Source organism: Muscardinus avellanarius, assembly GCF_963383645.1.
Source record: "Muscardinus avellanarius genome assembly, chromosome: 6".
Taxonomy (NCBI): domain Eukaryota; kingdom Metazoa; phylum Chordata; class Mammalia; order Rodentia; family Gliridae; genus Muscardinus; species Muscardinus avellanarius.
This window is the reverse complement of record NC_137791.1, coordinates 106,709,536-106,736,903: the sequence shown is the minus strand read 5'-3', so window position 1 is coordinate 106,736,903 and position 27,368 is coordinate 106,709,536. Positions and strand designations below refer to the sequence as shown.

General features: G+C 41.6%; 1 protein-coding gene and 1 pseudogene across 2 annotated transcripts in view; one reads left to right on the top strand and one right to left on the bottom strand.

Annotated features, from left to right (window-relative positions):
* Positions 1 to 967: 967 nt before the first annotated feature.
* On the bottom strand, positions 968 to 2,563 carry LOC308264131 (lathosterol oxidase-like; annotated as a pseudogene). The gene is made up of 2 exons: positions 2,552 to 2,563; positions 968 to 1,634 (listed from the first exon to the last, which is right to left on the bottom strand). The product of its transcript is annotated as a lathosterol oxidase-like (transcript).
* Positions 2,564 to 3,360: 797 nt separating this feature from the next.
* Positions 3,361 to 27,368, top strand: part of WDR19 (WD repeat domain 19) — a gene marked incomplete at both ends in the record, with an annotated part of 92,827 nt that continues 68,819 nt past the window's right edge. Inside the window, 6 exons of the mRNA XM_080697256.1 lie at positions 3,361 to 3,372; positions 6,391 to 6,585; positions 11,328 to 11,419; positions 11,676 to 11,741; positions 15,792 to 15,917; positions 24,902 to 25,017. Of these exons, the coding sequence (XP_080553382.1) occupies positions 3,361 to 3,372; positions 6,391 to 6,585; positions 11,328 to 11,419; positions 11,676 to 11,741; positions 15,792 to 15,917; positions 24,902 to 25,017 (607 nt within the window). The remainder of the gene's footprint in view (positions 3,373 to 6,390; positions 6,586 to 11,327; positions 11,420 to 11,675; positions 11,742 to 15,791; positions 15,918 to 24,901; positions 25,018 to 27,368) is intronic.

Genomic DNA, 27,368 nt, shown 5'->3' with positions numbered 1-27,368 from the left:
TTTTAAAATGGGAAGCTGTATTTCCCTTCTTCACAAAGTATAATTATAAAAGGTTGCTTAAGGTAAAAATACATGCATTTCCAAAGGGTAAGTATTTTTTAAAAAACCACAAGTAAAAAATCTTCACTAATTAAACTTCCAACAAATTGCATACCGAGGTTTTCTTTTTAATTATAGTTTAATTATCCATCAGTAAAATAGATCATTTGACAATGTCCCCAGATATGTATAGGAAGATGATAATCTTGTTATATCTGTGATGATATCACTGATATAGCTGCTAATACATCAGAATCTTTCTTTTCACATTGATGTTTCCACTGGAACAAAGTCTGAGTATTCATTATCTTACCAACACCGAAGAATCAACTATCCTGGGAACAAGGAACCATCATTATATCAGTATTTCTTGGTTATGGTGCTTAGTCTTGGTATCATTAAGCATAACAAATTTTTCCTAATGAATATGGGGGTTAAGACAAAAAAGATAGTCTAGTACCCTCAGTAGTTTATTTCCTATATTATTTAAAACTTTTGAGATTATACAAACTATAGATCTGCTGGCTGGAAAGACATAAATTGTCCATGGGACCAACATCTGGCATTCCAAGCAGGAGATGACAATCCTGGTGCTCACAAGAGTTCTCCTTCACCTACCTGATGAGCATTCCTCAGTACTCCTCAAGGCTGATTTCTACCTTTGGGCTACACTCCTAGACCTATTTTATATTTTATTGGAAACAGGGTTTCACTAGGTTGCTGAGAGCCTCACTAAGTAGCTGAGGCTGGCTTTGAACCTGCGCGATCCTCCTGTCTCAGCCTCTCAAGCACTGGGATTATAAAAGTGCACCACCAGGCCCAGCTCAAGGCTGATTTTCAAATGCTACCATTTACTTACTATGCATCGTGGGTTTGTAGAGATTATTTTTCCTTATTAAAAATATTCAAGAATAATTGGGCCAATAATCTACTCAGTCTTCTTGAACTCTCCTTTGCCTAATTTCTCATTTTTACAACCATTTTCTGTAGGGCTGCTGAGCTTTTCTTCTGACATCTTCACATAGTCCAGTGGTCCTCTCCCCTCAAAGGAGGAAGGGTTTTGAAGGAGCCTCCAATTCTATCCCATAATGTGATGTACCATCTATAGTTATTGTCAAAGAACATGTGATGGTCTGTATGATGAGCTGAGCCATTAATAAATGGCTGTAAGATCGGAGGGACACGAAAATCACCATCTTGAATGGAAATTGCCCAGATGTTAACCAAGATGCACAACCCTATGTGAACCACTTTGTGCAATGGAAAGACAAAAGAGTAAACATGGTAAGGTGACCCTGAAGGAAACCAATCACCAGAGAAAAGTATGACTTGCAGATGGAGTGGCGCTCTTCCAGCTATGCTGAGGTTTATGAATGTTTTGTTCACAAGTCCATGATGAGGCCTCTGTGAATCCAGTAGGTCAACATGTTGGTGAAAAAGAGGAAGGATATTATACTAATGATGAGGAGAAACCAGCCATTCAGAAACTCCCCGATGTTGTCATATAATGTGCTGTCGTCCCTCAACTCCAGCAGGAACGAGAAGACAGTGGTTGAACTGATCTAGGGCAGCAACTGGACGGTGAACTTAATCTCCTGAAAGACTTGAATCTTTTAAAACTGTGGATACGCTGGGCGTGGTGGTGCATGCTTGTAATCCCCGCGCTTGGGAGGCTGAGACAGGAGGATCACACAGGTCCAAAGGCAGCCTCAGCTACTTAGTGAGGTTCTCAGCAACTTAGTGAGACCCTGTTTCCAATATATATATGTATATGTATATATATATATATAATAGGTCTGGGAGTATAGCCTGGAGGTAGGAAGCCTCTGGGTTCCACCTCCAGCACCACTAAATAAATAAATAAATAAATAAATAAATAAATAAAAACTGTGGATGCACCGGGCACGGTGGCACACGCTTGTAATCCCCACACTTAGGAGGTGGAGACAGGAGGATTGCAAAGGTTCGAAGCCAGCCGCGCTGGCTTAAGAGACCCTGTTTCCAAATAAAATATAAAAAATAGGTCTGAGAGTATAGTCCGGAGGTAGAAGGGTTTCCAGGAACCCCAGTACCACCTACATATATATATATATACCAAGTGGAGCATGGTGGCATACACCTGTAATCCTAGTATTTGGAAGGCTGAGACAGGAGCCTCACAGGTAGGACACCTGCTTCAGGAATACAGCGAGATGCTCAGCAACCTAGTGAGACCCTGTTTTAAAACATAAATAAATACATAAATACATAAATAATAAAAAAGATCTGGAGGTATAGCCAAGAGGAAAAATGTCCCTGGGTACAAACCCCAGTGCCCCCAAAAAAGAAATCCAGAAATAATATATTTATTTATTGGAGAATCTAAAACACATATATAAACAAAGACATTTCCCTCTACTGGTTCAATGTTCGAGGTCTTACTACAGGGAGAATGAGAAAAAGAATGAGAAAAGAAAATGGGAAGGGATGATGTTAGACCCGGATTAATTCAGTCATTAGCTTCATTTCACACAGTTGGGGCCATATTGCTGTAATTTGGATTCTGTTCATTGAACTTTAGTGGTCTCCAAATAATTTGTGAAAGGAGTGGTGATAGTGGGCATCCTTGTCTTGTTCCTGATTTTAAAGGGAATTCTTGCAGTTTTCCCCCATTCAATATGATTATTATTTTATTTTGAAAGAGGGTTTTATGTTGCTGGAGGCCTCCCTGAGCTGCTGAGGCTGACCTGGAACCTACTGTCCTCCTGTCTCAGCCTCCCAAGTACAGGATCAGTTTTTTCACAAACAACTGCCTAGGACTTTGATTGAGATTGCGCTGAGTCTACAAGTTGGGAAAAACTGACATCTTACAATTCAGTCTATCTATGAACATGGACTATCTCCTTTTATTTAGTTCTTTGATACCTTTCATCAGAGTTTCACCTTTTTTTATATGAATCGTGGATTTTGTTAGATTTATTCCTATGTATTTCATTTTAAAGGTGTTAATGTAAATGGAATTGTGCTTTAAATTTCAAATTCAAATCATCTATTTCTGGAATCTAGAAAAGTGATTGCCTTTTGTAAATAACATTATATCTTGAATAACTTGTTAGTTCAAGGTGGATTTCTGTCCATTCTTTCAGATTTTTCTACACAATCACATCATCTGCAAAGAAAGTTTTTTCCCTTTCTTCCCGATCAGTTTACCTTTTATTTCTTTTCTTGCCTTATTGAATTAGCTGGAACTCCATTATGATGTTGAAAAGGACTGGCAATAGGAGACACCTTTGACTTGTTCCTGACCTTAGAGGGAAAGAGTCAAGTTTCTCACCAGTAAATATGATGTCAACTGTAAGGTTTTATGGTAGTGTGGTATTGGCTAAAAAACAGAGGCTCTCTGCAACTTAATGAGCCCTGTTTCAAGTAAAGAGTTAAAAAAATAAATGGGTTTGGGGTTATAGCTCAGAGGTAGAATGCTCCTGAGTTCAATCCCTAGTACTGCAGAGAAAAAAAAGGTCAAAAGTTATTTATCAAGTTGGGAAGTTCCCCTCTATTCCTTATTTGTTAAGAATTTTAAGCCAGGTGGGGCATGTTTGTAATCCCAGTACTTGAGAGGCTGAGACAGGAGGATAGTGCCGTTTTGAAGCCAGCCTCAGCTACTTAGAGAGACACTCGCAACTTAGTGAGATCCTGTTTCCAAATAAAATATAAAATAGGTCTGGGAGTGTAGCCTGGGAGGTAGAAAGCCCCTGGGCTCCATCCTCAGTACCACACACACAAAAAAGGTCAGGGGTGTACCCAGAGGTAGAATGCCCCTGGGTCCCATCCCCAACACCACAAAAATAAATAAATAAATAAATAAATAAATAAATAAATAATTTGAATCATGAATTGATGTTAAATTTTATCAAGTACATTTTTCTATATCTGTTGATAAGCTCATGCAGTTTTTCTTCTTTAGCTTATTGGTATGGATTACATAAATCACTTGGCCATGTGGAATTCCCCTTGCATCCTTGGGAAAAGTTCCACTTTACCATGGTGTATAATTCTTTTTCTACAGTGTTGAATTTGGCTTGCTGAAATTTTGTTGCGGGTTTTCCATGTATGTTCACAAGACATACTGGTCTGTCGTTTTCCTGTAATGTCTTTGTTTAGGTTTGGTATTAATAAGGCTGCTCTCAGACGATGAGTTAGGAAGAATCCCTCAGTTTCTATTTTCTGAAAAAGATGATAAAGGACTTGTAAATTTCTACCTTAAATGTTTGGTACAAAGCAGGCTGTGGTGGTGCATGCCTGTACTTAAAAAGGCCGAGACAGGAGGTTCCCAGGTTCAAGGACAGTCTCAGCAAGCAGTGAGTCTCCAAACTAGAGAGACTGTTTTCAAATAAAAATAGGGCTGGAGGTGTGGCTCAGAGGTAGAATGCCCCTGGGTTTAATTCCCACTACACACACACACACACACACACACACACACACACACACACACACACACACACACACACGTTTAGTAGAATTCACCAGAGAACCCATCAGATGCTACTTTCTCTTTGGAAGGTTTGTCTTCATTCTTTATTCTTAGCCTGGTTAGAGGCTTATCAATCTTATTCATTTTCTCAAAGGACCAGCTTTTGGTCTTTTTAATTTTTTCTGCTGACTTACTTTTAATGCATTGATTTCTAGTATAATTTATATCATATCTTTTTTTCTATTTGCTTTGAATTTAACGTTCTTTTCTTTTTCTGGCTTTCCTAAAATGGTAGCTTTAGAGTATTAATTTTAGATCTTCTTTCTTTTCTAAAATATACATTCAGTGATATAAATTTCCCTCTACATGCTGTTTTCACTGGATCCCATAACATTTGAAAAGTTTTACTTCTTTCATCATCATTTAGTTCAAAATATTTTATTCTTTTTTTTTTTTTTTTGAAACCGGGTCTCACTGAGTTGCAGAGGGCCCCACTAAGTAGCTGAGGCTGTCCGCGAACCGCGATCCTCCAGGTCTCAGCCTCCCGAATGCTGGGATTACAAGCGTGCGCCACCACGCGCCACCACGCCCCGCTTAGTTCAAAATATTTTAAATGCCAGGTGTGGTGGGCCATGATTGCAATCCCCGCACTTGGGAGGCGGAGACGGGAGGACCGCACAGGAGCCCGCTGTCTTAAGAGACCCTGTTTCCAAATAAAAAAGTGTAAAATAGGTCTGGGAGTGTAGCTCGGAGGTAGAAGGGTTTCCAGGAACCCCAGTACCACCAAATACACACACACACACACACATACACACACATATATATGTATATATACATATATACATATTTGTATATTTTAAAATTTCTCTTGAGATTTCCTCTTTGGCTCATATATTTAGAAGTACACCTTTCACCCAGTACTTAGGAGGCTGAGATAGGAGGATCACAGGTTCACAGCCAGCCTCTGCAACTTAGTGAGGCCCTATTTCACAATAAAAAATAAATTAAAAAAAAAATAGGGCTGGGGCTGTAGCTCAGAGGTAGAATGTCCCTGGGTTCAATCTCCAGCACCAAAAAAAAAAAAAAAAAAAAAAAAAAAAAAGCATTTAGGATTTCTTTCATTGATTTCTAGTTTCATTTCGTGTGATCCGAGATCAGGAATTAACCCAAACAGAAATCCCAATGCAAAGAAGGAGCGACCTACTTAAAAATTCACAAACATCCATCATTGGTTATTTTATATAATTATTTTCTCTAAGCCAGTCAGATTCCGACCTGAATTTGGATAAAAAAGAAAAAGGTGAATTGTTTCAACACTTCCAGAAACTCCTGCAAAAAATACGCTTTCATATTATAAATAATGAAGCTTATGCCAGATCAGTTTTTATGGAAAAGATGGCCAGGTTCAAATTCTAAAGGGAAGCTCATTTTTCTCCACTTATTTTATAAACTTAACAACTTAGTTGAAATAAAAAAAAAATAGACAAAACGAAACAAACAAAAAAAAAAACAACCTTGGAAAAAACTACTTCTCACACCTCAATTTCTTTGGGCTCGAAAACTACAGGGGGGGAAAAACCCGGGCCGTCCAAATCCACTTTGCATGGACTGTATAGGAGTAATTGGCCTATGAGACCATTCCTGCCTATTAGCCGACATTCCCTGCTGCTTTTTTTTCCTCCTTTGAAGGCCTCGGATCCCCACCTGGCTGCCATCAGATTCTAAGTCACGCGGGGGCCAAATTTTGCGCAGGCGCCTTTCGGAGCTCACAGGGCCCGCCTCCCCGGGACCATTTCTGGGTCTCATCCAATCAGAGCCCAGGCAGAAAGCTGAGGCAGAGCAAGGCCGAGCAACGCCCAGCTTCCCAGGGCTTTAGCCCCGCCCTTTTCACGTGACCACAGCCACGCCTCCCACCTTCCCGGGGTGGGCCCCAGCCCGGCTCCGCCCCGCGAGGCACCGCCTTCAGCTGGCGCTCGCGGATTGGTCGCTGCTCATGCGGTCTCCTGGGTGACAGGAACGCGGTAGCCATCCTGAAGGAGTCTGGGTGCGCCTGCGCAGTAACTGGATCGCGCGGCTGCTGGAGCCTGGAGATGAAGGTAAATAACTTACAAATCTCGGGATGTGGGAAGACGCGATCACGGGCCCTTTCTTCAACCTGATCTGCATTCCTGTTAGGAGAGGGATTGTGCCTCCTCCTCTGGAGTGGGCGAGGATCAGGAAAAAGAGCTGGGTGCTCACTGATGGACAGGGCAGGGACGAAGTTGAAGAAATCGGGAAAGAAAATAGCAGAAGGCGGAGAAGGAGGCCTCATTTCTGGGACCGCTAACCGAGCAGTGGTGCGGGCAGAAGGAACCCCGCCACAGCCAGAAGTGAGCAGACTTGTCTAGAGACACCGAACTTCACCGCGAAAGAGCGGACTGGATGAAGTTGAATTGATGTGGTGCCACACGAGCTGCCTCATTCCTGGCGGCTAAAGTCCTGAAAAGCCGTGCAGTGCCCGGCTCCCTAAAGAAAATATGAACTCCCCCAAAGAATAGGCTTAAATTGCATTGCCTGTGACTGGTCCAATTTACAGATCGTCTTGTAGCAAGAGCACACTGTTCGCGGGGAAATCCGCACGCGCAGGTGTCAGGTCCCTGCGCATCACCCTCTGCACGCAGGTTTTCCAGTTTTGGGCTTCTGAATGCTACTCCCGGGTCACTGGCTACAGTTGCCTACCATTCCAATGTACGAAGCAATACCCCTGCCCTCCTTTGGCAAAGAACTGGGAAGCCTGCTTTTATTTATTTTAGAGCCGGGCGTGGTGGCGCACGCCTCTAATCTCAGTGAGACAGGAGGATCACAGGTTCGAGGATACCCTCAACAAGTAGTGAGATTCATTAATTTAGCGAGACCCTCTTTTCAAATAAGAAAATAGTCTGGGGGTGTAGAATGCCACTGGGTTCAAACCCCATTACGTACATACATACATACATAGTTATTTTCAAACCCCATTACGTGCGTACGTAAATACATACATATATACATAGTTATTTTTAGAGCCGGGGGTGGTGACATATGCCTGTAATCCCAGTATTTGGCAGGCAAAGATAGAAGGATCACAGGTTCGTGGCCAGCCTCAGCCACTTGGCGAGTCTAGCCGGGCGTGGTGGCGCACGCTTGTAATCCCCGCGCTTGGGAGGCAGAGACAGGAGGATCGCGCAGGTTCGAAGCCAGCCACGCGCACTGGCTTAGGAGACCCTGTTTCCAAATAAAAATGTAAAAATAGGTCTGGGAGTGTAGCCCAGAGGGAGAAGGGCTTCCAGGAACCCCAGTACCACCATCAAAAAAAAAAAAAAAAATGGGAGCCAGGTGCGGTGGTGCACGCTTGTAATCCCAACATTTAGGAGGCTGAGACCAGAGGATCGCGGTTCGCGGACAGCCTCAGCTACTTAGTGAGGCCCTCTGCAACTCAGTGAGACCTTGTTTCAAAATAAAGAATAAAAAATAGGGCAGGGGGTGTAGTTCTGAGGTCGAATGTCCCTGGGTTCCTTCCCCAGACCCGCAAAAAAAAAAAAAAAAAAAAAAAAAAGAATAAAATAGGGATGGCGATATAGGTAATGAAATTCAGGTTTAAGGACTCCTGCTTGCATAAAAGACTTCTAGGGCAGTAGAGTCAAAATTGCAGAAGTAAGATACTTATAAGTATTTTTGTGTGTGTGGGACTGGCATTTGAACCCATAGGCATTATACTATTGTGCTACACCCCCAGCACTATTTTTTATTCTTTATTTAGAAACAGGGACTTACTACATTGGGAAGGCTTCACTAATTAGCTGAGGCTGGCCTCGAACCTGCAATCCTCCTGTCTCAGCCTACCAAGTACTGGGATTACAAGCATGCACCACCATGTCCTGCTATACTTTTTTTTTAACTCATGAATATCTCCATCCTATACACAAGTACAATAAAAATTTTAACTTTTTTAAATGTCAAAATCTGAGTACACCTGTGATTACAGCATGTTTTTATTTTCATTTGTAGTTGTAGCACTCCTGCTTTCAGTACAGGTAGATTTTATATGTTCTTTAAGATAGGAAATGCTTATTGGTGTGCTTTTTAGTTTTTGTTTTTGTTCTTTCTTTGTGGTACTGGGGATGGAAACTAGGGGTATTCTACCTCTTAGCAATACCCCCAGCCCTATTTTATTCTTTTATTTTGAAACAGCCTCACTAAGTTGCGGAGACTGGCCACAAACCTACAACCCTCCTGTCTCAGTCTCCCAAGTACTGGGATTACAATGTGCATGCATCACCATGCTCAGCTTCATTGGTGTTTGTTTGTTTGTTTGTTTGTTGTGGTACTGGGGGTGAAACCCAGGAGCTTTCTACCTCCGAGCTATACCCCCAGCCCTATTTTATAATTTATTTGGAAACAGGGTCTCATTAGGTTGCTGAGAGGCTCATTAAGTAGCTAAGGCTGGCTTCGAACCTGTGTGATCCTTTTGCCTCCGCCTCCCAAGTACTGGGATTACAAGTGTGCACCACCACGCTCGGCCATTGGTGTTTAATTTAGAGCATTGAAAGAGCTCTGTGTTGCCACTGAGACTCAAGTCTCCTGTAGTAACATCTAAACTTTATCATTGCTTAATCTATAATTTAGCATTAAAATCTAATTATTTAGGTGGGCATAGTGGCACACACCTGCAATTCCAGTACTTGGGAGGCTAAGAGAGGAGGATCACAGTTTTGCAGCCAGCCTCAGGAACTTAACCAGACCCTCAGCAACTTAGTGAGACCTTGTTTCAAAATAAAATTTTAAAAAGTAGGGCTGGAGGGAGGTGTAGCTTATAGGTAGAATACCCCTGGGTTCAATCCCCAGTGTCTGTCTGTCTCTCTCTCTCTCTCTCTCTCTCTCTCTCTCTCTCTCTCTCTCTCTCACACACACACACACACACACACACACACACACACACACACAAAATCTATTTTTTACTTAGTTAAACTCATGTTTTAGATGTTCTAAATCAGCACTGTCTGATATAAGTATAATGTGAGCCAGTATAATTTCACATTTTAGCAACCATATTAAAAACTCTTCAAAGAAATAGGTAAAATTAATTTTAGTAATATATGTTTATCTTAGGCTGGGCATGTAATCTACAGACACACGCTTGTGATCCCAGCATTCAGGAGGCGGAGACCTGAAGATCATGGTTCGCGAGTAGCCTCAGCTATTTAGCAAAGCCCTTCCCACCTCAGTGAGGCCCTGTTTCAAAAATAAAAAGATTAAAAACTAGGGCTGGGGGTGTAGCTCAGAGGTATAATGCCCTTGGGTTTCATTCCCACTACCACAATATATATATATAATTTTACCCAGCATATATAAAATTTTATTTCAACATATAATCAATATAAAAATTTTCAGGTTATTTTATATTCTTTTTTATAGTCTTTGAAATATGGTGTATATTTTATATTTAGAGCACATCTAAATTTGAATTACCCATATTTTAAATCCTGAGTAGTAGCATGTGGTTTGCAGCTTCTGTATTGGGTACTACCATTCTAGATTGTATGAATGAAAAGATGTTTCAGTGGATAAACTACCAATCAGCAAATAAAACAACAAAAGAAATACAACTAGTAGATAAAGGAAGAAATCATCATATACATACTATATATATATATATATATATATATATATATCTTATGTCTATATTAAAAATCATTTAGGATTTTTTTAGGGGTACTGGGGATTGAACCCAGAGAGGATCTATCTCTGACCTACACTACCAGCTGTATTTATTTTTTAAACAGTATTTCACTAAGTAAATTTCTGAAGCTAGCTCGGAGCTTGCAAGTCTCCTGTCTCAGCCTCCCAAGTACTAGGGTTACAGGTGTGTAGGATTTTGTGTGTATGTGTGTGGTACTGGGGGTGGAACCCAGGGGCTTTTCTACCTCTGGGCTATACTCCCAGACCTATTTTGTATTTATTTGGAAACAGGGTCTCACTAAGTTGCTGAGAGCCTCACTTAGTAGCTGAGGCTGGCTTCGAACCTGTGCAATCCTCTTGTCTCAGCCTCCTAAGCACTGGAATTACAAGTGTGTGCCACCATGCCTGGTGGTGTGTAGGATTTTTAAGATAACAATTTTGTTAAATTTAAACCCCCCAATTCATAGTTAATTAACCAAATTCAAGTTTATATTATTTTAATCTTCATCATGTATAAAACTAAAATTATACATTTTTACAAAGTTAACATTCAAAAGCAAAATGGTTATCTAGGCCTGACTGCACATGCCTACAATTCCAGCTACTTGGGAGGCTGAGGCAGGAGGTTCACAAGTTCAAAGCCTGTCTGGGCCACATACCAAAACCTTATTAAAAAAAAAAAAAGGCTAAAAAGTTTTGTAACAGTCTCCTATATCTTGAGGTCATTCCTGTATCAACCACTTGTGTTTGGTGGGTTAGTTGGTTATGGGGGTATTTTTATTGCTAACTCTTTTTGGATAAGCACTAACATCAGCTATCATTGTCCTGAATTCTGTTTTCAGGAGCATGTGTTGACATTTTTTCAGGCCAACCTTTTACTGTATATGTTTTTGTGGGGGGGGGGTCTCGGGATGGAACCCAGGGGCATTCTACCTCCAAGCTATACGCCCTGCCCTACTTTTTATTCTTTATTTTGAAACAGGGTCTCACTGAGTTGCGGAGGGCCTCACTAAGTAGCTGAGGCTGTCCGCGAGCCGTGATCCTCCGGTCTCAGCCTCCCGAATGCTGGGATGACAAGCGTGCGCCACCACGCCCGGCTTACTGTATATGTTTTGAAAATATGAAAATTGTGTTTGTTTTTTAGCGTGTGTTCTCACTGCTAGAAAAGAGTTGGCTCGGTGCACCCATACAGTTTGCCTGGCAAAACGCGTCGGGAAACTACCTTGCAGCAACAGGGTAAGTTTGGTACCTACAGAACCAAACCACCCCGTCAGGAGAAGTGCTCCTGTGACATTTGCATGGTCTGAAAAAGAATCTCTTCACCCCCATTAACATTACGGCTCACAGAACCTTCCCTTGGTAGTAACTTTTTGGATTCCAAATATGAAACTACCGAGGGAGTGCTGAAGTCGCTTGATCAGCAACTTAATTTTTTAATATGTGTTGGTAAATAAACAACCAAATCGTATCTCCATATTCTAATTGCTTTCAGAGCTGATCATATTGTGAAGATCTTCAATCGCCATGGACAGAAAAGAAGTGAAATTAACCTACCTGGGTAAGTACAGTAGACCAAACACTTTAAGCTCTGCTACCCGAAAAAAAAAAAGAAAAAAGAAAAAGCAAAGCTGTGGGCATGTATTTGTCTGACACTCTGTACTTCAATATGGTGTAAAATTGAAATGCACCAAATAAAAGTAAAATAAAAAGGGCTAGGGATGTAGCTCAGTATAGCCTGCAGTTCTAGCAAACTGAAGGCCCTAGGTTCAACACCCCATGTAGCCAAAATAAATTATAATAAAAATGTGTTTATTTTTTTTTTCGGCTCTGGGGATGGAACTCAGGGGCATTTGACCTCTGAGCTACACCCCCTGCCTTATTTTTTATTCTTTATTTTGAAACCGGGTCTCACTGAGTTGCAGAGCCTCACTAAGTAGCTGAGGCTGTCCGCAAACCGCGATCCTCCAGGTCTCAGCCTCCCGAATGCTGGGATTACAAGCGTGCGCCACCACACCTGACAATAAGAATGTTTTGAAAGTACTGTCTTAAGGTCGGGCATGGTGGTGCACGCTTGTAATCCCAGCGTTTGGGAGGCTGAGACAGGAGGATCACACAGGTTCAAAGCCAGCTTCAGCTACTTAGTGAGGCTCTCAGCATCTTAGTGAGACCCTCTTTCCAAATAAAGTAAAAAATAGGTCTGGGAGGATAACCTGGAGGTAGAAAAGCCCCTGAGTTTCACCCCCAGTACCACACACACACACAAAAAGTTAAGCTGGGCGTGGTGGCGCACGCTTGTAATCCCCGCGCTTGGGAGGCAGAGACAGGAGGATCGCGCAGGTTCGAAGCCAGCTGCGCGCGCTGGCTTAGGAGACCCCGTTTCCAAATGAAAATGTAAAAAATAGGTCTGGGAGTGTAGCCCGGAGGTAGAAGGGCTTCCAGGAACCCCAGTACCACCAAAAAAAAAGTTAATGAAACATGTAGGTATATAGCACATGAGTTAGGATTTATATCTATAAACACACATATATTCACAGGGAAGCTTACAGCAGAATTGCAAATGGGTCCAAAATTATGATTTTGGGGTTAGGGATGCCTCATATGTATCTACTTTAATATTTCATCTCTAATGAGTTGGAAAATAGTCACTTTCCACATGTGCTTTAAAGAATGAAGACTTTGTACAGTTTCAGGGAACCATTCTAGATTGATTACACCAAGTATAGTTTAGGAACTTTTAAGGGTTCAGGGTAATCACTTGCTGCATTAGTTTTACTACTAGTAGTCTCAGTAGTTAAGATGTGTAGACTCCTCACCCAAATGGCGTTATGCAGCTGTGCTTTTTAAGTGTGCATCTGCTTTCTGTAGTGTACTCACCATTTTTTTTGCAAATCAAGTTGTTTTACTTCTCTTGGTCTCAAGCTTTTCTACCTCCTGCTCTGCCCCACCCACCTAATGCTACCACTTTGACATTTCTGATTTTCTTGTTACTTCTGATTTTTTTCTTTTCTCTTCTTTTCTTTATTTGTGGTTTTGGGGATTGAACCCAGGGGAGTTCTACCTCTGAGCCGCATCCCAGCCCTATTTTACTTTTTAGTTTGAGGCTGTCCTCTAACCTGCAATCCTCCTGTCCCAGCCTCCCAAGTACTAGGATTACAAGCATGCACCACCATGCTCAGCTTACTTCTGATGTCTATAACCTGGGAAAAAGAGATCAAAGTAGTTATATAGTTAATTATTTCTAAAATAAAATAAAAAGGCATTCAGTAAAAAGAATGCCTTTGAATGAATTGTCTGATCTTAATTGCCTAATCTCTAACATCTATTTTGGTTACATAATGGTTTCCTTTCCTCTGAATTCATTTCCTGTATTTATAGTAGTTGAATTCAACCAAAAACCATGTCCAAATAAATAAATAAAATGCTATTATATATTGTCTTTAATTGGCAGCTGTGTGTGTGTGTGTGTTGTTGTTGTTGTTGTTGTTGTTGTTGTTGTTGTTGTTGGGATTGAACCCAGCCAGGGGCATTCTACCTCTGAACTACAGCCCCAGCCCAATTATTTATTTTTATTTTGAAACAGGGTCTCACTAGGTTGATGAGAATCTCACTACCTGCTGAGGCTGTCCTCAAACCTGCAGTCTTTCTGCCCCACCCTCCCAAGTACTGGGCTTGCAGGCATGCACCACCATGCCAGCTGGCAGATGATTTAATCAATAAATTGAAAGCTTTCCTCTTCCATGCTCCCCAAATTTCTAAGAATATTATAGAAAATTAGGATCCCAAAGTACATTTTAAATTTGAAGAATAAAAGAAGTAATTCCCAACTTAAATGTAAATCAAACTATGGCTTAGCCAGTATCCAAGAGCAGAGTCTCAAGGTAAAACAAAACAAAACAAACATCAACAACAAAGAAAACAGAGGAAAAGATGTACATTTAAGGACTTAAGAAATTTTAAAATTTTAGCTGGGGATGGTATCGCACACTTGTAATCCCTGTACTTGGGAGGCTGAGAGAGGAGGATCACAGGTTCAAAGCCAGCCTTGGCAATTTAGCAGGACCTCTACAACTTAGTGAGGCCCTGTTTCTTCTTTAAAAAGAGACCCTGGTTTTTTTTTTTTTTTTTTTTTTTTTTTTTTTTTTTTTTTTGGTGGTACTGGGGTTCCTGGAAGCCGTTCTACCTCCGGGCTACACTCCCAGGCCTATTTTTGCATTTTTATTTGGAAACAGGGTCTCCTAAGCCAGCGCGCATGGCTAGCTTCGAACCTGCGCGATCCTCCTGTCTCTGCCTCCCAAGCGCGGGGATTACAAGCGTGCGCCACCACGCCCGGCTAGACCCTGTTTTTTAATAAGAAATAAAATTGGGCTGGGAGTGTGGCTCAAAGGTAGAGTGCCCCTGGATTCAACCCCCAGTGTCACAAACCATAAAAAATAAAGTTTTAAAATTATAATAAATAATTTGAAATTATCTTTAACAGAAGAATCATGCTGAATGGAGCATTTGCAATTTACAACTATGTTGTGACCTTAAGCGAATCACTTTTCTGACTTCAAGATATAAAATAAAGCAACAGGTCTTGCCGCTTCAGACTTCAGTCTTCTCATTCTTTGTGACCTTAAATCTACCCAGTCCTCCGGGCGTGGTGGCACACACTTGTAATCCCTGCACTTGGGAGGCTGAGACAGGAGGATCGCACAGGTTCAAGGCCAGCCTGAGCTACTTAGTGAGGCTCTCAGCAACATAGACCCTGTTTCCAAATAAAGTATAAAATAGGTCTGGGAGTATAGCCCAGAGGTAGAAAGCCCCTAGGTTCCATCCCCAGTAACACACACACACACACACACACACACACACACACACACACACACACACACATCTACCCAGTCTTAATCTACCTCAGTCTCAATTTATCTAGATATAACTTTTTTATCAGTGCCTCTCTATATGCCTGAAATAACCTTTCAAAACTTGACTTGATTGTAAACATTACCTGTTAACTCCAGGCATGACACATTTGTGTAAGTGCTTAGTGAGTTTCTTTTAGCAGAAGGTCAGGTTTTTATAGGATCCAAGAAAATCTGCTAACCGATTTGGTATAATCATTTAATATTGTACATGAAAATGGCAATAAAATAGAATTTAAATTATATCTATCCCGACAACAGCAACAAAATTGAAGTTAATATTAGCTAAGCAGTGAATGGGGGGTTGTATTTCTCATTTTAGAGTTTGTAATATATTCAAAGTCGATTGTATAGTTTTGTGATAGACAAAAGTCTCATTTAGGTATTTAAGTTTCTTTCTCCATACTTTAAAAAAAAAACCACATAGTAAGCCAGATATGGTGGCGCACGCTTGTAATCCCAGTGCTTGTAAGGTTGAGACAGGAGCATTGCACAGGTTCAAAATCAGCCTCAGCTACTTAGTGAGGCGCTTAGCAACTTAGTGAGACCCTGTCTCCAGATAAAATATAAAAAATAGGTCTGGGAGTATAGCCCAGAAGTAGAAAAGCCCCTGGGTTCCCCCCAATACCACAACACACACACACACACACACACACACACACACACACACACACAGAGTAATGTTTTGTTCTCTTTTCTACAAGTAACTGCGTTGCCATGGATTGGGATAAAGATGGAGATATCCTAGCAGTGATTGCTGAGAAATCAAGTTGCATTTATCTATGGGATGCCAACACAAATAAAACCAGCCAGCTAGACAGTGGCATTAGGTAAGGATAACTTGCTTATTTTTATTTTTATTTTTTGTTCAGGTAGTGGGCTTAACACTTTGTTTTTGTGTTTTATTAACATATATTGAGTACTAATGGAGCATGGTATGATATTTCCACACATGCATACGGCATGCACTGTTAAAGCTAATTAGCACTTCCCAACCTTATTGTTTTAAATCTTCATTTAGAAACATGATTATTTATAGGTTTGATGCTAAGAGTACTTGTTACTTTCATTTTAAAGATGCCTGATTTTAAAATAAAAAGTTCAGCGCTGGGCGTGGTGGCGCACGCTTGTAATCCCCGCGCTTGGGAGGCAGAGACAGGAGGATCGCGCAGGTTCGAAGTCAGCCGCGCTGGCTTAGGAGACCCTGTTTCCAAAAATAAAAAATAGATCTGGGAGTGTAGCCCGGAGGTAGAAGGGCTTCCAGGAACCCCAGTACCACCAAAAATAAAAAATAAAAAAAAATAAAAAGTTCGTTTGTTGAATTATATTTAATCCTACTACTAATCTGGACCAATTTATTAGAAGAAAGCTGTTATGATTATGAAATATAAATAGCTTCTAAAAGGCTATTCTCAGTGAAACACACTAAAAATGACAAAAAATGAGATAAAAATATATGGGGAAATGTGGAAACGGGATTGGCTGCTGGGACGGCTGGAGATAGGAGTCTGGTGATATGATCAAGACTCTTCCCCCTTCCTCCAGCTCTTCCCTTCTCTGTATTGACTTCATTCTAAGTCAGGCTCATCAGTAGCTGTCAGCTTTTATTATGTTTCACAGCAAATCATGTCAGAGAAAAGAGCAAGGTCCCTGACACCACCACTCACCGCTGGGTTCCTCAGAAGGTCTCTGAATGAAGTAGACAAGCCTGTGGGGTGGTCAGTCCCACCCCACCCTGGGTGAAGGATGAGGTAAAGGGTGGGGCTGTTCCCAAGTAGAAAAACTCCTGAGCAGGTAGAATAAATTTTAGTCTTCACTATAAAAAGAAAACATTTTTTTACCATATGAAAAAGAAAAAATTGTCAATATTTACAACTAAAACTTTGCCATTTTGACCTTGGACAAGTTGCTTCTCTCCGTGCCTCAATTTTTTCATCTGTATGGAATGGGTATAATAATACCTGCTTCTTGGCTTCATGTGGCCTGCAGGTGGGCAAGAAGAGATCACACACACACACACACACACACACACACACACACACACACACACACGATGATAAACTTCCAGGAATAACAGAACCCAGAGGAAGCAAGGTTGGCCATATAGAGCAGGACCAGACATAACTTTGGTGCCATGTCCTTGAGCTGCAGAAGGTACTGTCCACCCAGCATAAAGTCTCACCAGGTCTAAGTACCTTCATTTCTTCATCCTGTCCTTTTGCACTGGGGGTCTACATCACTTTTCAGAAAGATTTAAACACTTTGCGCTTCCACTCAAGAAACTGTTTATACACATGGAATACTGATGCTTGAACCAGGCATCGACATCTTTGGAGCCAGAGTCTCCCACCCAGAGAAAAACGCGTAGCGAGTCTGCAGGCGTTGATAACCGGTGCGTCTCCCTGCTCTCTCTCTTCCCACAGCTCATTTCCCCACATCAGCTCAGGGCTGTTGTGGTGTTTAAGTGTCTGTCAAGCTAGGCATGAAATTAAGACCTGGATAAATGGTAGATGTTAATGTAATTATAATTAATATCAAGTTTAGGGTGTTTTACTGATAGTACTAATACTTAATGTCTAAAGGGCTTTTGTAAATACAAATATATACCTGCTACTCTTTTTTTTCTTTATGTAAAGGTGACTCCTTTATGTGAAGGTGGATCTATTACACTAAGAAAGTTAATAAGAAAAACTTTGAATATCCATTATTTTTCCAGTCACATACCTTTAAACATGTTTGATTCTGTTTATGAATTTAATCTGAATGTGTTCTTCAAAAACCTTAAACAGTTCATAAATCATATTCAAATATAATTATTATAAAACTTACTGTGGTGCCACTTAATACCAGATTTTTAGTTAACACAATGGTTTGAGTTTTTTTTTTTTTCATTTTCCTTGTGTTTTTACACCCAATTAGGATTATGCCAGTATTTACCCTAATCTTGGCTAGACTCGCAGCACTAATCATGAGTTAGGCAACTGGGACGCAGCAGTCTTTCCAGAGCAGCGCAGCTGACGGCATTCGGCTCAGTCTTGGTTGGATCAGGACTCATGGTTGCCTCTCCGAGTCAATGCAGATCCAAGTGCAAGTTGACCCTGTATAGCCTCTTTTGAACTTGACCTTCAGTTGTCATATTAGTGGCACTCTTCTAAGGCCACGCCTTTCACTTAGGCTACAATTTTTGTAGCTTTTTCTCTCCCCTAAAATGGTGTATTCTTTTTGTTTGGTTGGTTTTGCTATACTTGAGATTGAACCCAGGGCCTTGTGCATGCTAGGCAAGCACTCTACCACTGAGCTACCTCCCCAGCCCAGTGATGCTCTCTTTAAGTTGTACTTGACCATTGATACACGTGACTACCCGATATTGGCATCATCTGTTGACGTTATTGGAAATGTATAAGTGCCTCGGTATGTTATTACAATGTGTAAGACCCTCTGGACCTTATCTCCTTCGAGGAGCAGGATGGAGTCTGTTCTGTTGGCTCTTCCTTTCAGGACACTTAGCTCCTTGGTCACCTTGGAAGCTCCCCACTTAATCCTCTTTCTGGTCCATGGTTGTGTCACTGTTGGTGCTGATAGAACATTTAATAGACCAGAGTTCTAGTGCCCTTATTTTATATGACCACTGATCAGACCTTGTTCTTGTTATACATGTCCTCTCTTCTGTGGTACTATGTAGCTCACTCAACAATTCTTTTTTTTTTTTTTGGCCGGACGTGGTGGCACACGCTTGTAATCCCCGCGCTTGGGAGGCAGAGACAGGAGGATCGCGCAGGTTTAAAGCCAGCTGCGCTGGCTTAGGAGACCCTGTTTCCAAAAAATAAAATAGTTCTGGGAGTGTAGCCCGGAGATAGATGGGCTTCCAGGAACCCCAGTACCACCAAAAAAAAAAAAAAAAAAAAAAAAGAATTTTTTTAAGGGGTTCTATTTATTTACTTATTTATTTAGTCTTTTTGGAACCGGCGATTGAACCCAGAGCACCACACCTGCAACTGAGCTACATCCTGGCCCCTTAACAATTCTTTTTATTTGTGTTTTCTGAGAAGCAGAAAAAAATTTATTATAGGAAATGCCTGTGAGGGAACCTAGTGGGGAGAAGAAAAGAGATTGGAGGAGCAGCCAGATCCCAGCCAGATCCCAGTGCCTGTCCTTTGTGAAAGAGGCAGAAAGAAGGAAGGTTGAGAGGGGTATCTTAGACTGTAGCACAGTTCTAAGAAAGCTCAGCCACACTATGGGGAATCCTTGAGCCAAAACTATCCTTCAGAGGAGTCCTGTGTCTCCAGGAATGGGCCTCAGGGCATCCCTCCCCTTTTCAGTCATCTTGTGGCAGAGACTGTGGGAAGGCCTGGCCCACTCACTGAGTTGATGAACTGCATGGCCCGGCCTGGGGTCCTGGGTCAGCGAGACACTCCGTGGTTGGATCTGAGACACATCCTGTGGCTGCTATACCGACTTAAACAGGCAGAGAAGCCGGGCGTGGTGGCACACGCTTGTGATCCCAGCATTCAGGAGGCTGAGACTGGAGGATCGCGGCGGTTCGCGGACAGCCTCAGCTATTTAATGAGGCCCTCCGCAACTTAGTGAGATCCTGTTTCAAAATAAAGAATAAAAAGAGCCGGGTGTGGTGGCAAATGCTTGTAATCCCAGCATTTGGGAGGCTGAGACAGGAGGATCGCGGTTCACAGACAGCCTCAGCTACTTAGTGAGGCCCTCTGCAACTTATTGAGACCCTGTCTCAAAATAAAGAATAAAAAATAGGGCAGGGGGTGTAGCTCAGAGGTCAAATGCCTCTGGGTTCCATTCCCAGACACACACACACAAAAAAAAAAAAAAAAAAAAGAATAAAAAATAGGGCTGGGGGTATAGCTGGGAGGTAGAATGCCCTTGGGTTCCATCCCCAGACCCGCAAATAAAATAAATAAACATAAAAATAAAGAGGGAGAGAAAAGTGCATTTTTGTCTTTTATAAAAGACATACGTAGCTACGCACCACAAAATGGCACATGTCTGTAATCCTTGGGAAGCTGAGACAGGAGAATTGAAGGTTCAAGACCATCCTCAGCAACTTAGCCAGACTCTCAGCAACCTAGTAAGACCTTGTTTCAAAATAAAAACTAGAGTTGTGGGTATAGCTTGGAGATAGAATGGCCCTCGGTTCAATTCCAGTACTGCACACACACACACACACACACACACACACACACACACACACATCACCACACAAAAGATATACTTAATAGAGAACCTCTTAGTCTGATATGTTAATACTCTCTTACTTACTGGGGATCGAACCCAGGAACATTCTAGCTCCAAGCTATACCCCCAGCCCTCTTTTATTATTATTTTGAAACAAGGTCTCACTAGTTTGTTGAAGGTCTTGGTAAGGTGCTGAGGCTGGCTACAAACCTGTGATCCTCCAGTTTCAGCCTTCCCAGTACTGGGATTACAGGTGTGTGCCCCTATGCCTGGATAAAATTAATTATTTGTGTGTGTGTGGTGCTGGGGATTGAACACAGGGGCATTCTACTTCTAAGCTATACCCCCAGTCCATTTTTTTTATTCTTTATTTTGAAACGGTCTCACTAAGTTGCAGAGGGCCTGAGTAGCTGAAGCTGGCTGCGAACCTGTGATCCTCCTATCTCAGCCTCTCAAGTACTGGGATTACAAGTGTGTACCACCATGCCTAGCTCTGAAATTAATTTTTAACTAAAATATTTCATTGTATTCACCTATTATTACAAACATTTCATATACTTAATTTTTCTTATCATGGTTTTATAGCCTTTTATAAACTCATGGCACATCAATTAAGTTTGTAATTTTTAAAAAATGTTTGTCTATATATATTTTTGGGGGAGGGGTATTAGAGATTGAACCTAGAGGCATTCTACCTTCAAGCTATACCCCCAGCCCTTTTTTTTTTATTCTTTATTTTTATGTGGAACTGGGGATTGAACCAAGAGGCATTCTACCTCTCAGCTACACTGTCAGTTCTTTTTAATTTTTTTTAACAATTTTTTTTATTGAACATAAATAGTATACATTTACACTATATTTGGTGCCCTCTCCCCCCCGCCCCCGTTTTCTCCCCCCCCCCCACCAATGGTTGGCCAGGTTAACCATGTCTTATTCATAATTTTACACATGTTCAGGTGAAGATGCTCCTTAATCAAGATCGGCCTTTCTCCTCTCCTATCTTTCCATTAAAACTTAGCTAGTATTTCCCCTCTAATATCTGGGGTCCTACTGGTATCCTTTGTGTTTTCTAGTTTGGGCATATTAGAGGAAACATGTGTATCTTCTCCTTCTGTGCTTGGCTGATCTCACTTAACATGATGCTTTCCAGGGCTTTCCATCTTCTTGCAAATGATATAATTTTGTTCTTCTTTATGGCTGAATAGAATTCCATTGTGTGTATTTCCCACAGTTTTGCTATCCATTCATCTGTTGATGGTGATCTGGGTTGGTTCCATATTTTGGCTATTACAAATTGTGCTGCTATGAACATAGGTATGCATATGTTGCTGTATTTCTCTGAATTCAACCCTTTTGGAAAGATACCCAGGAGTGGTAGAGCTGGATCATATGGTGGATCTATTCCCACCTTTCTTAGGAATCTCCACACAGATCTCCATAGTGGCTGAACTAGTTTGCACTCCCACCAACAGTGTAAAAGAGTTCCTCTTTCCCCACATCCTCGCCAGCATTTGTTGTTGTTTGATTTCTTTATGCTTGCTACTCTCACTGGGGTTAGATGGAATCTCAGTGTAGTTTTGATTTGCATCTCCCTGATGGCCAGTGATGAAGAACATCTTTTCATGTATCTATTAGCCCTTTGTATCTCTTCTTTTGTGAAGTGTCTATTTAGTTCATTTGCCCATTTCTTGATTGGGTTGTTTGTTTTGTTGGTGTAGAGCCTTTTGAGCTCTTTGTATACTCTGGATATTAGCCCCCTATCAGAATGGTGGCTGGTAAAGATCCTTTCCCATTCTGTGGCCTTTCTTTATGCCAACAACGAATCCACAATGAAGGAAACAAAAACAACAATTCCATTCACTATAACCTCAAAACCAATAAAATACCTAGGAATAAACCTAACCCAAGATGTAAAAGACCTCTACAACAAAAACTATAAAACATTAAAGAAAGAAATAGAAGAAGACCTTGGAAGATGGAAAGATCTCCCGTGCTCATGGATAGGCAGAATAAATATCATCAAAATGGCCATTCTGCCAAAACTGATCTATAGGTTCAATGCAATTCCCATTAAAATACCAGTGACATTCTTCAGAGACCTAGAAAAATCAATCATGAACTTCATATGGAGAAAGAAAAGACCTAGAATAGCCAAAGCAATTCTCAATAACAAGAAACACGCAGGAGGCATTACAATCCCAGACTTCAAACTATACTATAGAGCAATAGTAGTAAGAACAGCATGGTACTGGCACAAAAACAGATATACTGACCAGTGGATTAGAATAGAAGATACAGAAACAAACCCACACATCTTTAGTCAATTAATCTTTGACAAAGGGGCCAAACACATACGCTGGAGAAAAGACAGCCTTTTCAACAAGTGGTGCTGGGAGAACTGGCTAACCATTTGTAAAAAGATGAATCTAAACCCCTATATCTCACCTAACACAGGAATCAACTCAAGATGGATCAAAGACTTAGAAATTAGACCTGAGACGGTGAAGTTAGTAGAGGAGAACATAGGTTCAACACTACAACATATTGGCACAGGCAGTAACTTTCTCAACAAAACCTCCAAAGCTCAGGAAATTAAAGCAAGAATAAACAAGTGGGATAACATTAAACTAAAAAGTTTCTTCTCATCAAAGGAAACTATCAATAACCTAAATTTTTTTTTTTTTTGAAACAGGGTCTCACTAGGCTTCTAAGAGTCTCACTAAGTTGCTAAGACTGTCCGTGAAACACGGTCCTTCTGTCTCAGCCTCCCAGTACTGGTTATAGGCATGTATCACCATGCCCAGCTTATATTTTATTTTAAAACAGAATCAGTAAGTTGCTGAGGAACTTTGTAAGTTGTTGAGGCTGGGCTTGAACCTACGTTCTTCCTTTCTCAGCTTCCCAAATACTGGGATTACAGATATTTGTCACCCCGGCTAGCTCGAGTATGTAATTTTTTTTTTTTTTTTTTTTTTTTTTTTGGTGTGTGTGTGTGTATGGTTCTAGAGATTGAACCCAGGGGCATTCAACCTCCCAACTACACCCCCTAGCCCTATTTTATTCTTTTTTAAAACAGGGTCTCACTGAGCATGGTGGCACACGCTTGTAATCCCAGCCCTTGGGAGGCCGAGACAGGAGGATCACACAGGTTCGAAACCAGCTTCAGCTACTTAGTGAGGCTCTCAGCAACTTAATGAGACCCTGTTTCCAAATAAAATATAAAATAGGTCTGGGAGTATAGCCCAGAGGTAGAAAAGCCCCTGGGTTCCACCCCCCAGTACTGCCAAAAATAAATAAATACATAAATACATAAATACATAAATAAAACAGGGTCTCAGTAGGTCGATGAAAGTCTCTATTTGCTGAGGCTGTGCTCAAACCTGCGATCTTCTTGTCTCAGCCTCCCAAGTACTGGGATCACAAACATGCACCACCATATTCAGTTTGAGTATGTAATTTTCGATGCTCAAACTCCCCTAGTTTAGCTAGAGGAAGCCTCTTTAAGTCAACTCTCTTGTCCTTTAATCACAATCCTCAGCATCACAGGAAGCAATGCTCTTTCTGAAAATAGCAGTATGGTCTGTCAGTGGTGCTCACAATGGATCCACCTGAGAAGTACCAGGGGATCTTATTAAGACACAGGTGGCCGGGCGCCACCCTCTGAGTTTCTCATCAATAGGTCCCAGGTGAGATCTGACAACTTGCATTTCTAACAAGCCCCCCGGTGATGTTGCTGGTTCTGGCATTGAATTTTGAGAGCTGTTCTAGACCCATGGTGATTTCCTCCCTCAGCATGAGAAATGACTCCTCTCTAAGGAGTCCTCATTCCAAATGAAAGGGATCATGTAAGTCCAACGTGCGCATCCTAGAATCCATGGAAGGGCTGGTGGTAGGCACAAGTGCTGTCTACCTGCTTCCGAGCTGTTCTTAATAGTAACGGAGCACAAAAAAGATAAATCCTTTTTTCAAAAAGTCACATATTCCCACTGATTTTTTTTTTGGGGGGGGGGGTGGTACTGGGGGTGGAACCCAGAGGCTTTCTACCTCTGGGCTATACTCCCAGACCTTTTTTATATTTTATTTGGAAACAGGGTCTCACTAAGTTACTGAAAGCCTCACTAAGTAGCTGAGGCTGGCTTCGAACCTGTGCGATCCTCCTGTCTCAGCCTCCCGAGCACAGGGATTACAAGCGTGCGCCACCACGCCCGGCTTCCCACTGATTTTTCCAATTCAGTATATCATGTTGTTGAATGCTACCTTTTTTTAATTGTGAAGTTTTATCATTCATTAAGATTTCCACCACAAGTAGAGTTAACACCATCAGTAGTACATAAAGTAAAACAATGAGTTGTCCTATGAAATTTGAGGTTCTATCATAACTGAATTGAAGTCTATATTCAACATATATTTATATTTTGTGTCTGACCCTAAGATCATCTTATCATGTCTCTAAAATTTCTTCAGGACTTAGCCTTTGTCCTAAAGCATTGTTATAATTTTGTACTTCAGCCTCTTAGTAGGGATTAAAATTGTTCATGAAGTACTTTTTTTGTGAAAGGATTCTTTAGAGGAAATAATTATAAATTGTTCAGTAATTTATATCTTAATGTTGCAGGGATCAAATGTGTTTCCTTCTTTGGTCAAAAATTGGAAGTTTCCTGGCTGTTGGAAGTATTAAAGGAAATTTGCTTATTTATAACCATCAGACATCTCGAAAGATTCCTGTCCTTGGTAGGTTATAGCTGGAAGCACTGCTAAAGATGCTTTATCTAAATGCAGATTCTACCGCAGGGAAGTTTTGTAGTAGGAAGGTCCTCCCTGGTCCAATCTCGCATCCAGCTGAGCAGGAAGGTCCCTCTTCAGTGCTTACCAAGAATCTCTCAAGGTACATACGGGAGACTGAGGTAAGGTCAGCCTATGCTTTGGGCATCGAGACATTAATGGCATGGCTTCCTTTTGTCCCTTTCTCACCCAGATTGTACCTCTCGACGCCGCATAGCTCACAAGCTTATCACCATATATTGATCATATATGTTAACTTCAGCTATTGATTTTATTATGTTATAAAATGTAAGACTTTCAGTTCCCAAAGGACGTGAACCAAAACACTTGGGGAATGCTTGGATGAAGTGAGTCCAGATTGCTGCCTCTGAGCAGCAATGGAGGACAAGTGTTGGCCTGGAGTTCTGTTTCTTCAGGGGATATGGCATGGGGGTATTTTGTGTGTGTGGTTCTTTTTTTTTTTTTTTTTTTGGTGGTACTGGGGATGGAACTCGGGGATCTTCTAACTCCGGGCTACACTCCCAGACCTATTTTATATATATATATATATATATATATATATATATATATATATATATATATATATTTCTTTTTTTTTTTTAAACAGGGTCTCTTAAGCCAGCTGAGGCTGACTTCGAACCTGTGCGATCCTCCTGTCTCAGCCTCCCAAGCGCAGGGATTACAAGCGTGTGCCACCATGCCTGGCTGTGTGGTTCTTATTTGACCTGGGTTTGGGTTCTGTGATTCCTCCAACCTCTGGCATGTGCCCCTGAATACCTTTAAAAAAGCAGTTCTGATTCTGAATGGTGGAACTCTTGGGCTTAATTACATGCAGGTGCCCGGGAAAAGTAGCACTCACTGTTAACAAAGGTATTACACTCTGGGCATAGCGGCACTGCCAAGTGCTTGAGAAAGCGCCTTGCCATCAAGGACAGTGAATGCTTTCAACTTACTTTCACATATACGTATTGCTTCACTGTTAATTTTTAATACTACAGCTAAGTGCTAATGTCATTGATCTATCTGAAGGAATAAAGTAAACATTTTAAAGTTACAAAGATCAAATTTGCCATATAAATTGTCTAAGATTAGTAGGCATTTTCTGTTTCCTACTTCATCTGTGGCTACATCTTACCAGCTAATTTATAAGCCCCAGAAATTGTGACATTGGCAGTATAAGGAAATAATGTGCCAGAACATGTTTGTTTTTGTAAAAGGCATTTGTCATACACACATTTTAGATCAATATAAATATTGATCTGCTCACATTCATGTTTAATAACTATAAAACAGGCCTTAAAGATACAAATTAATTACTTAGTTTAGGTCTTTTAGCTAAGCTTATGCATGCCTCTCACAGTTGGGATTTGCTGCTCTGCTGTTTTTTTCCTCTTTCTTAAAACCAAGTCATCCCACTTCCGACAGCAGCTCCAGCTCCTGGCCCGCGGTGTGGGCTCTGTACAGTGACTAATTCTGTCCTTGAACTAGACTAGACGCTGGCAATTTGGGCTTTGCCTGGTTCTGATACGCATGAATTCGAGTTGTGACAATTTAACTAAAAGTCCCCGCCTCCCAGTAACACGGTTCCTATTCCAGGTGCCTCAGTGTATTAACCGTGTGTTAGTGTTAGGGAAACGAGCGCATCGATGTACTGTGCGCTGAGCGGCGGGCACGCAGGGCGCGGTAACTTGTCCAAAGGCAAGGCCAACCCAGGTTCTGGGCGCTGGAATAAAAGGGCCGTTGGGTATATAGGAAGAAAGAAGATTTCCTCCCGCCTTTCGTGGGCAAAGAAAGGAGTTCCTCTGTGGCCTCTCTCCACCTCTCCTCCCGTAGCCCCTTTCCTTCCTGCTCTGGGAACCACCCAAGTCCTTGAATGCATGAGCAGTAAAGTCTCTGAATGTTCCCTTCACGTCCGTGCTCTGCTCCTGATGTGAAATACTACCTATAACCTGAAAACTCCCGCGCTTCTGCGCCTCCCGCGCTGTAGGTTCACACGCCCGCGTGCACTCGCCACCGCCAGAAGCTGGCGAGTGAGCCTCACACGTAGCATCTCCAACAACCCCCTGGACCCACCGCTCCCCTCTATCCTCGATGGCATCCCATCATTTCAAATCCTGAGGCCAGGCTTTGTCACCCTTGACTCTTTTTCTTCTCATACTTTCTGCATCTGATTTGTCAGAAACTCTCGTAGACTTTCCCCCCAGATAGCTCCAGATTCCGGCCTGACTCATCCGCTCTGTGACCACGGTGCGTGGGCCTTGGTACTGTCCATCTCGGTTTCTGCAGGCTCCACACAACCG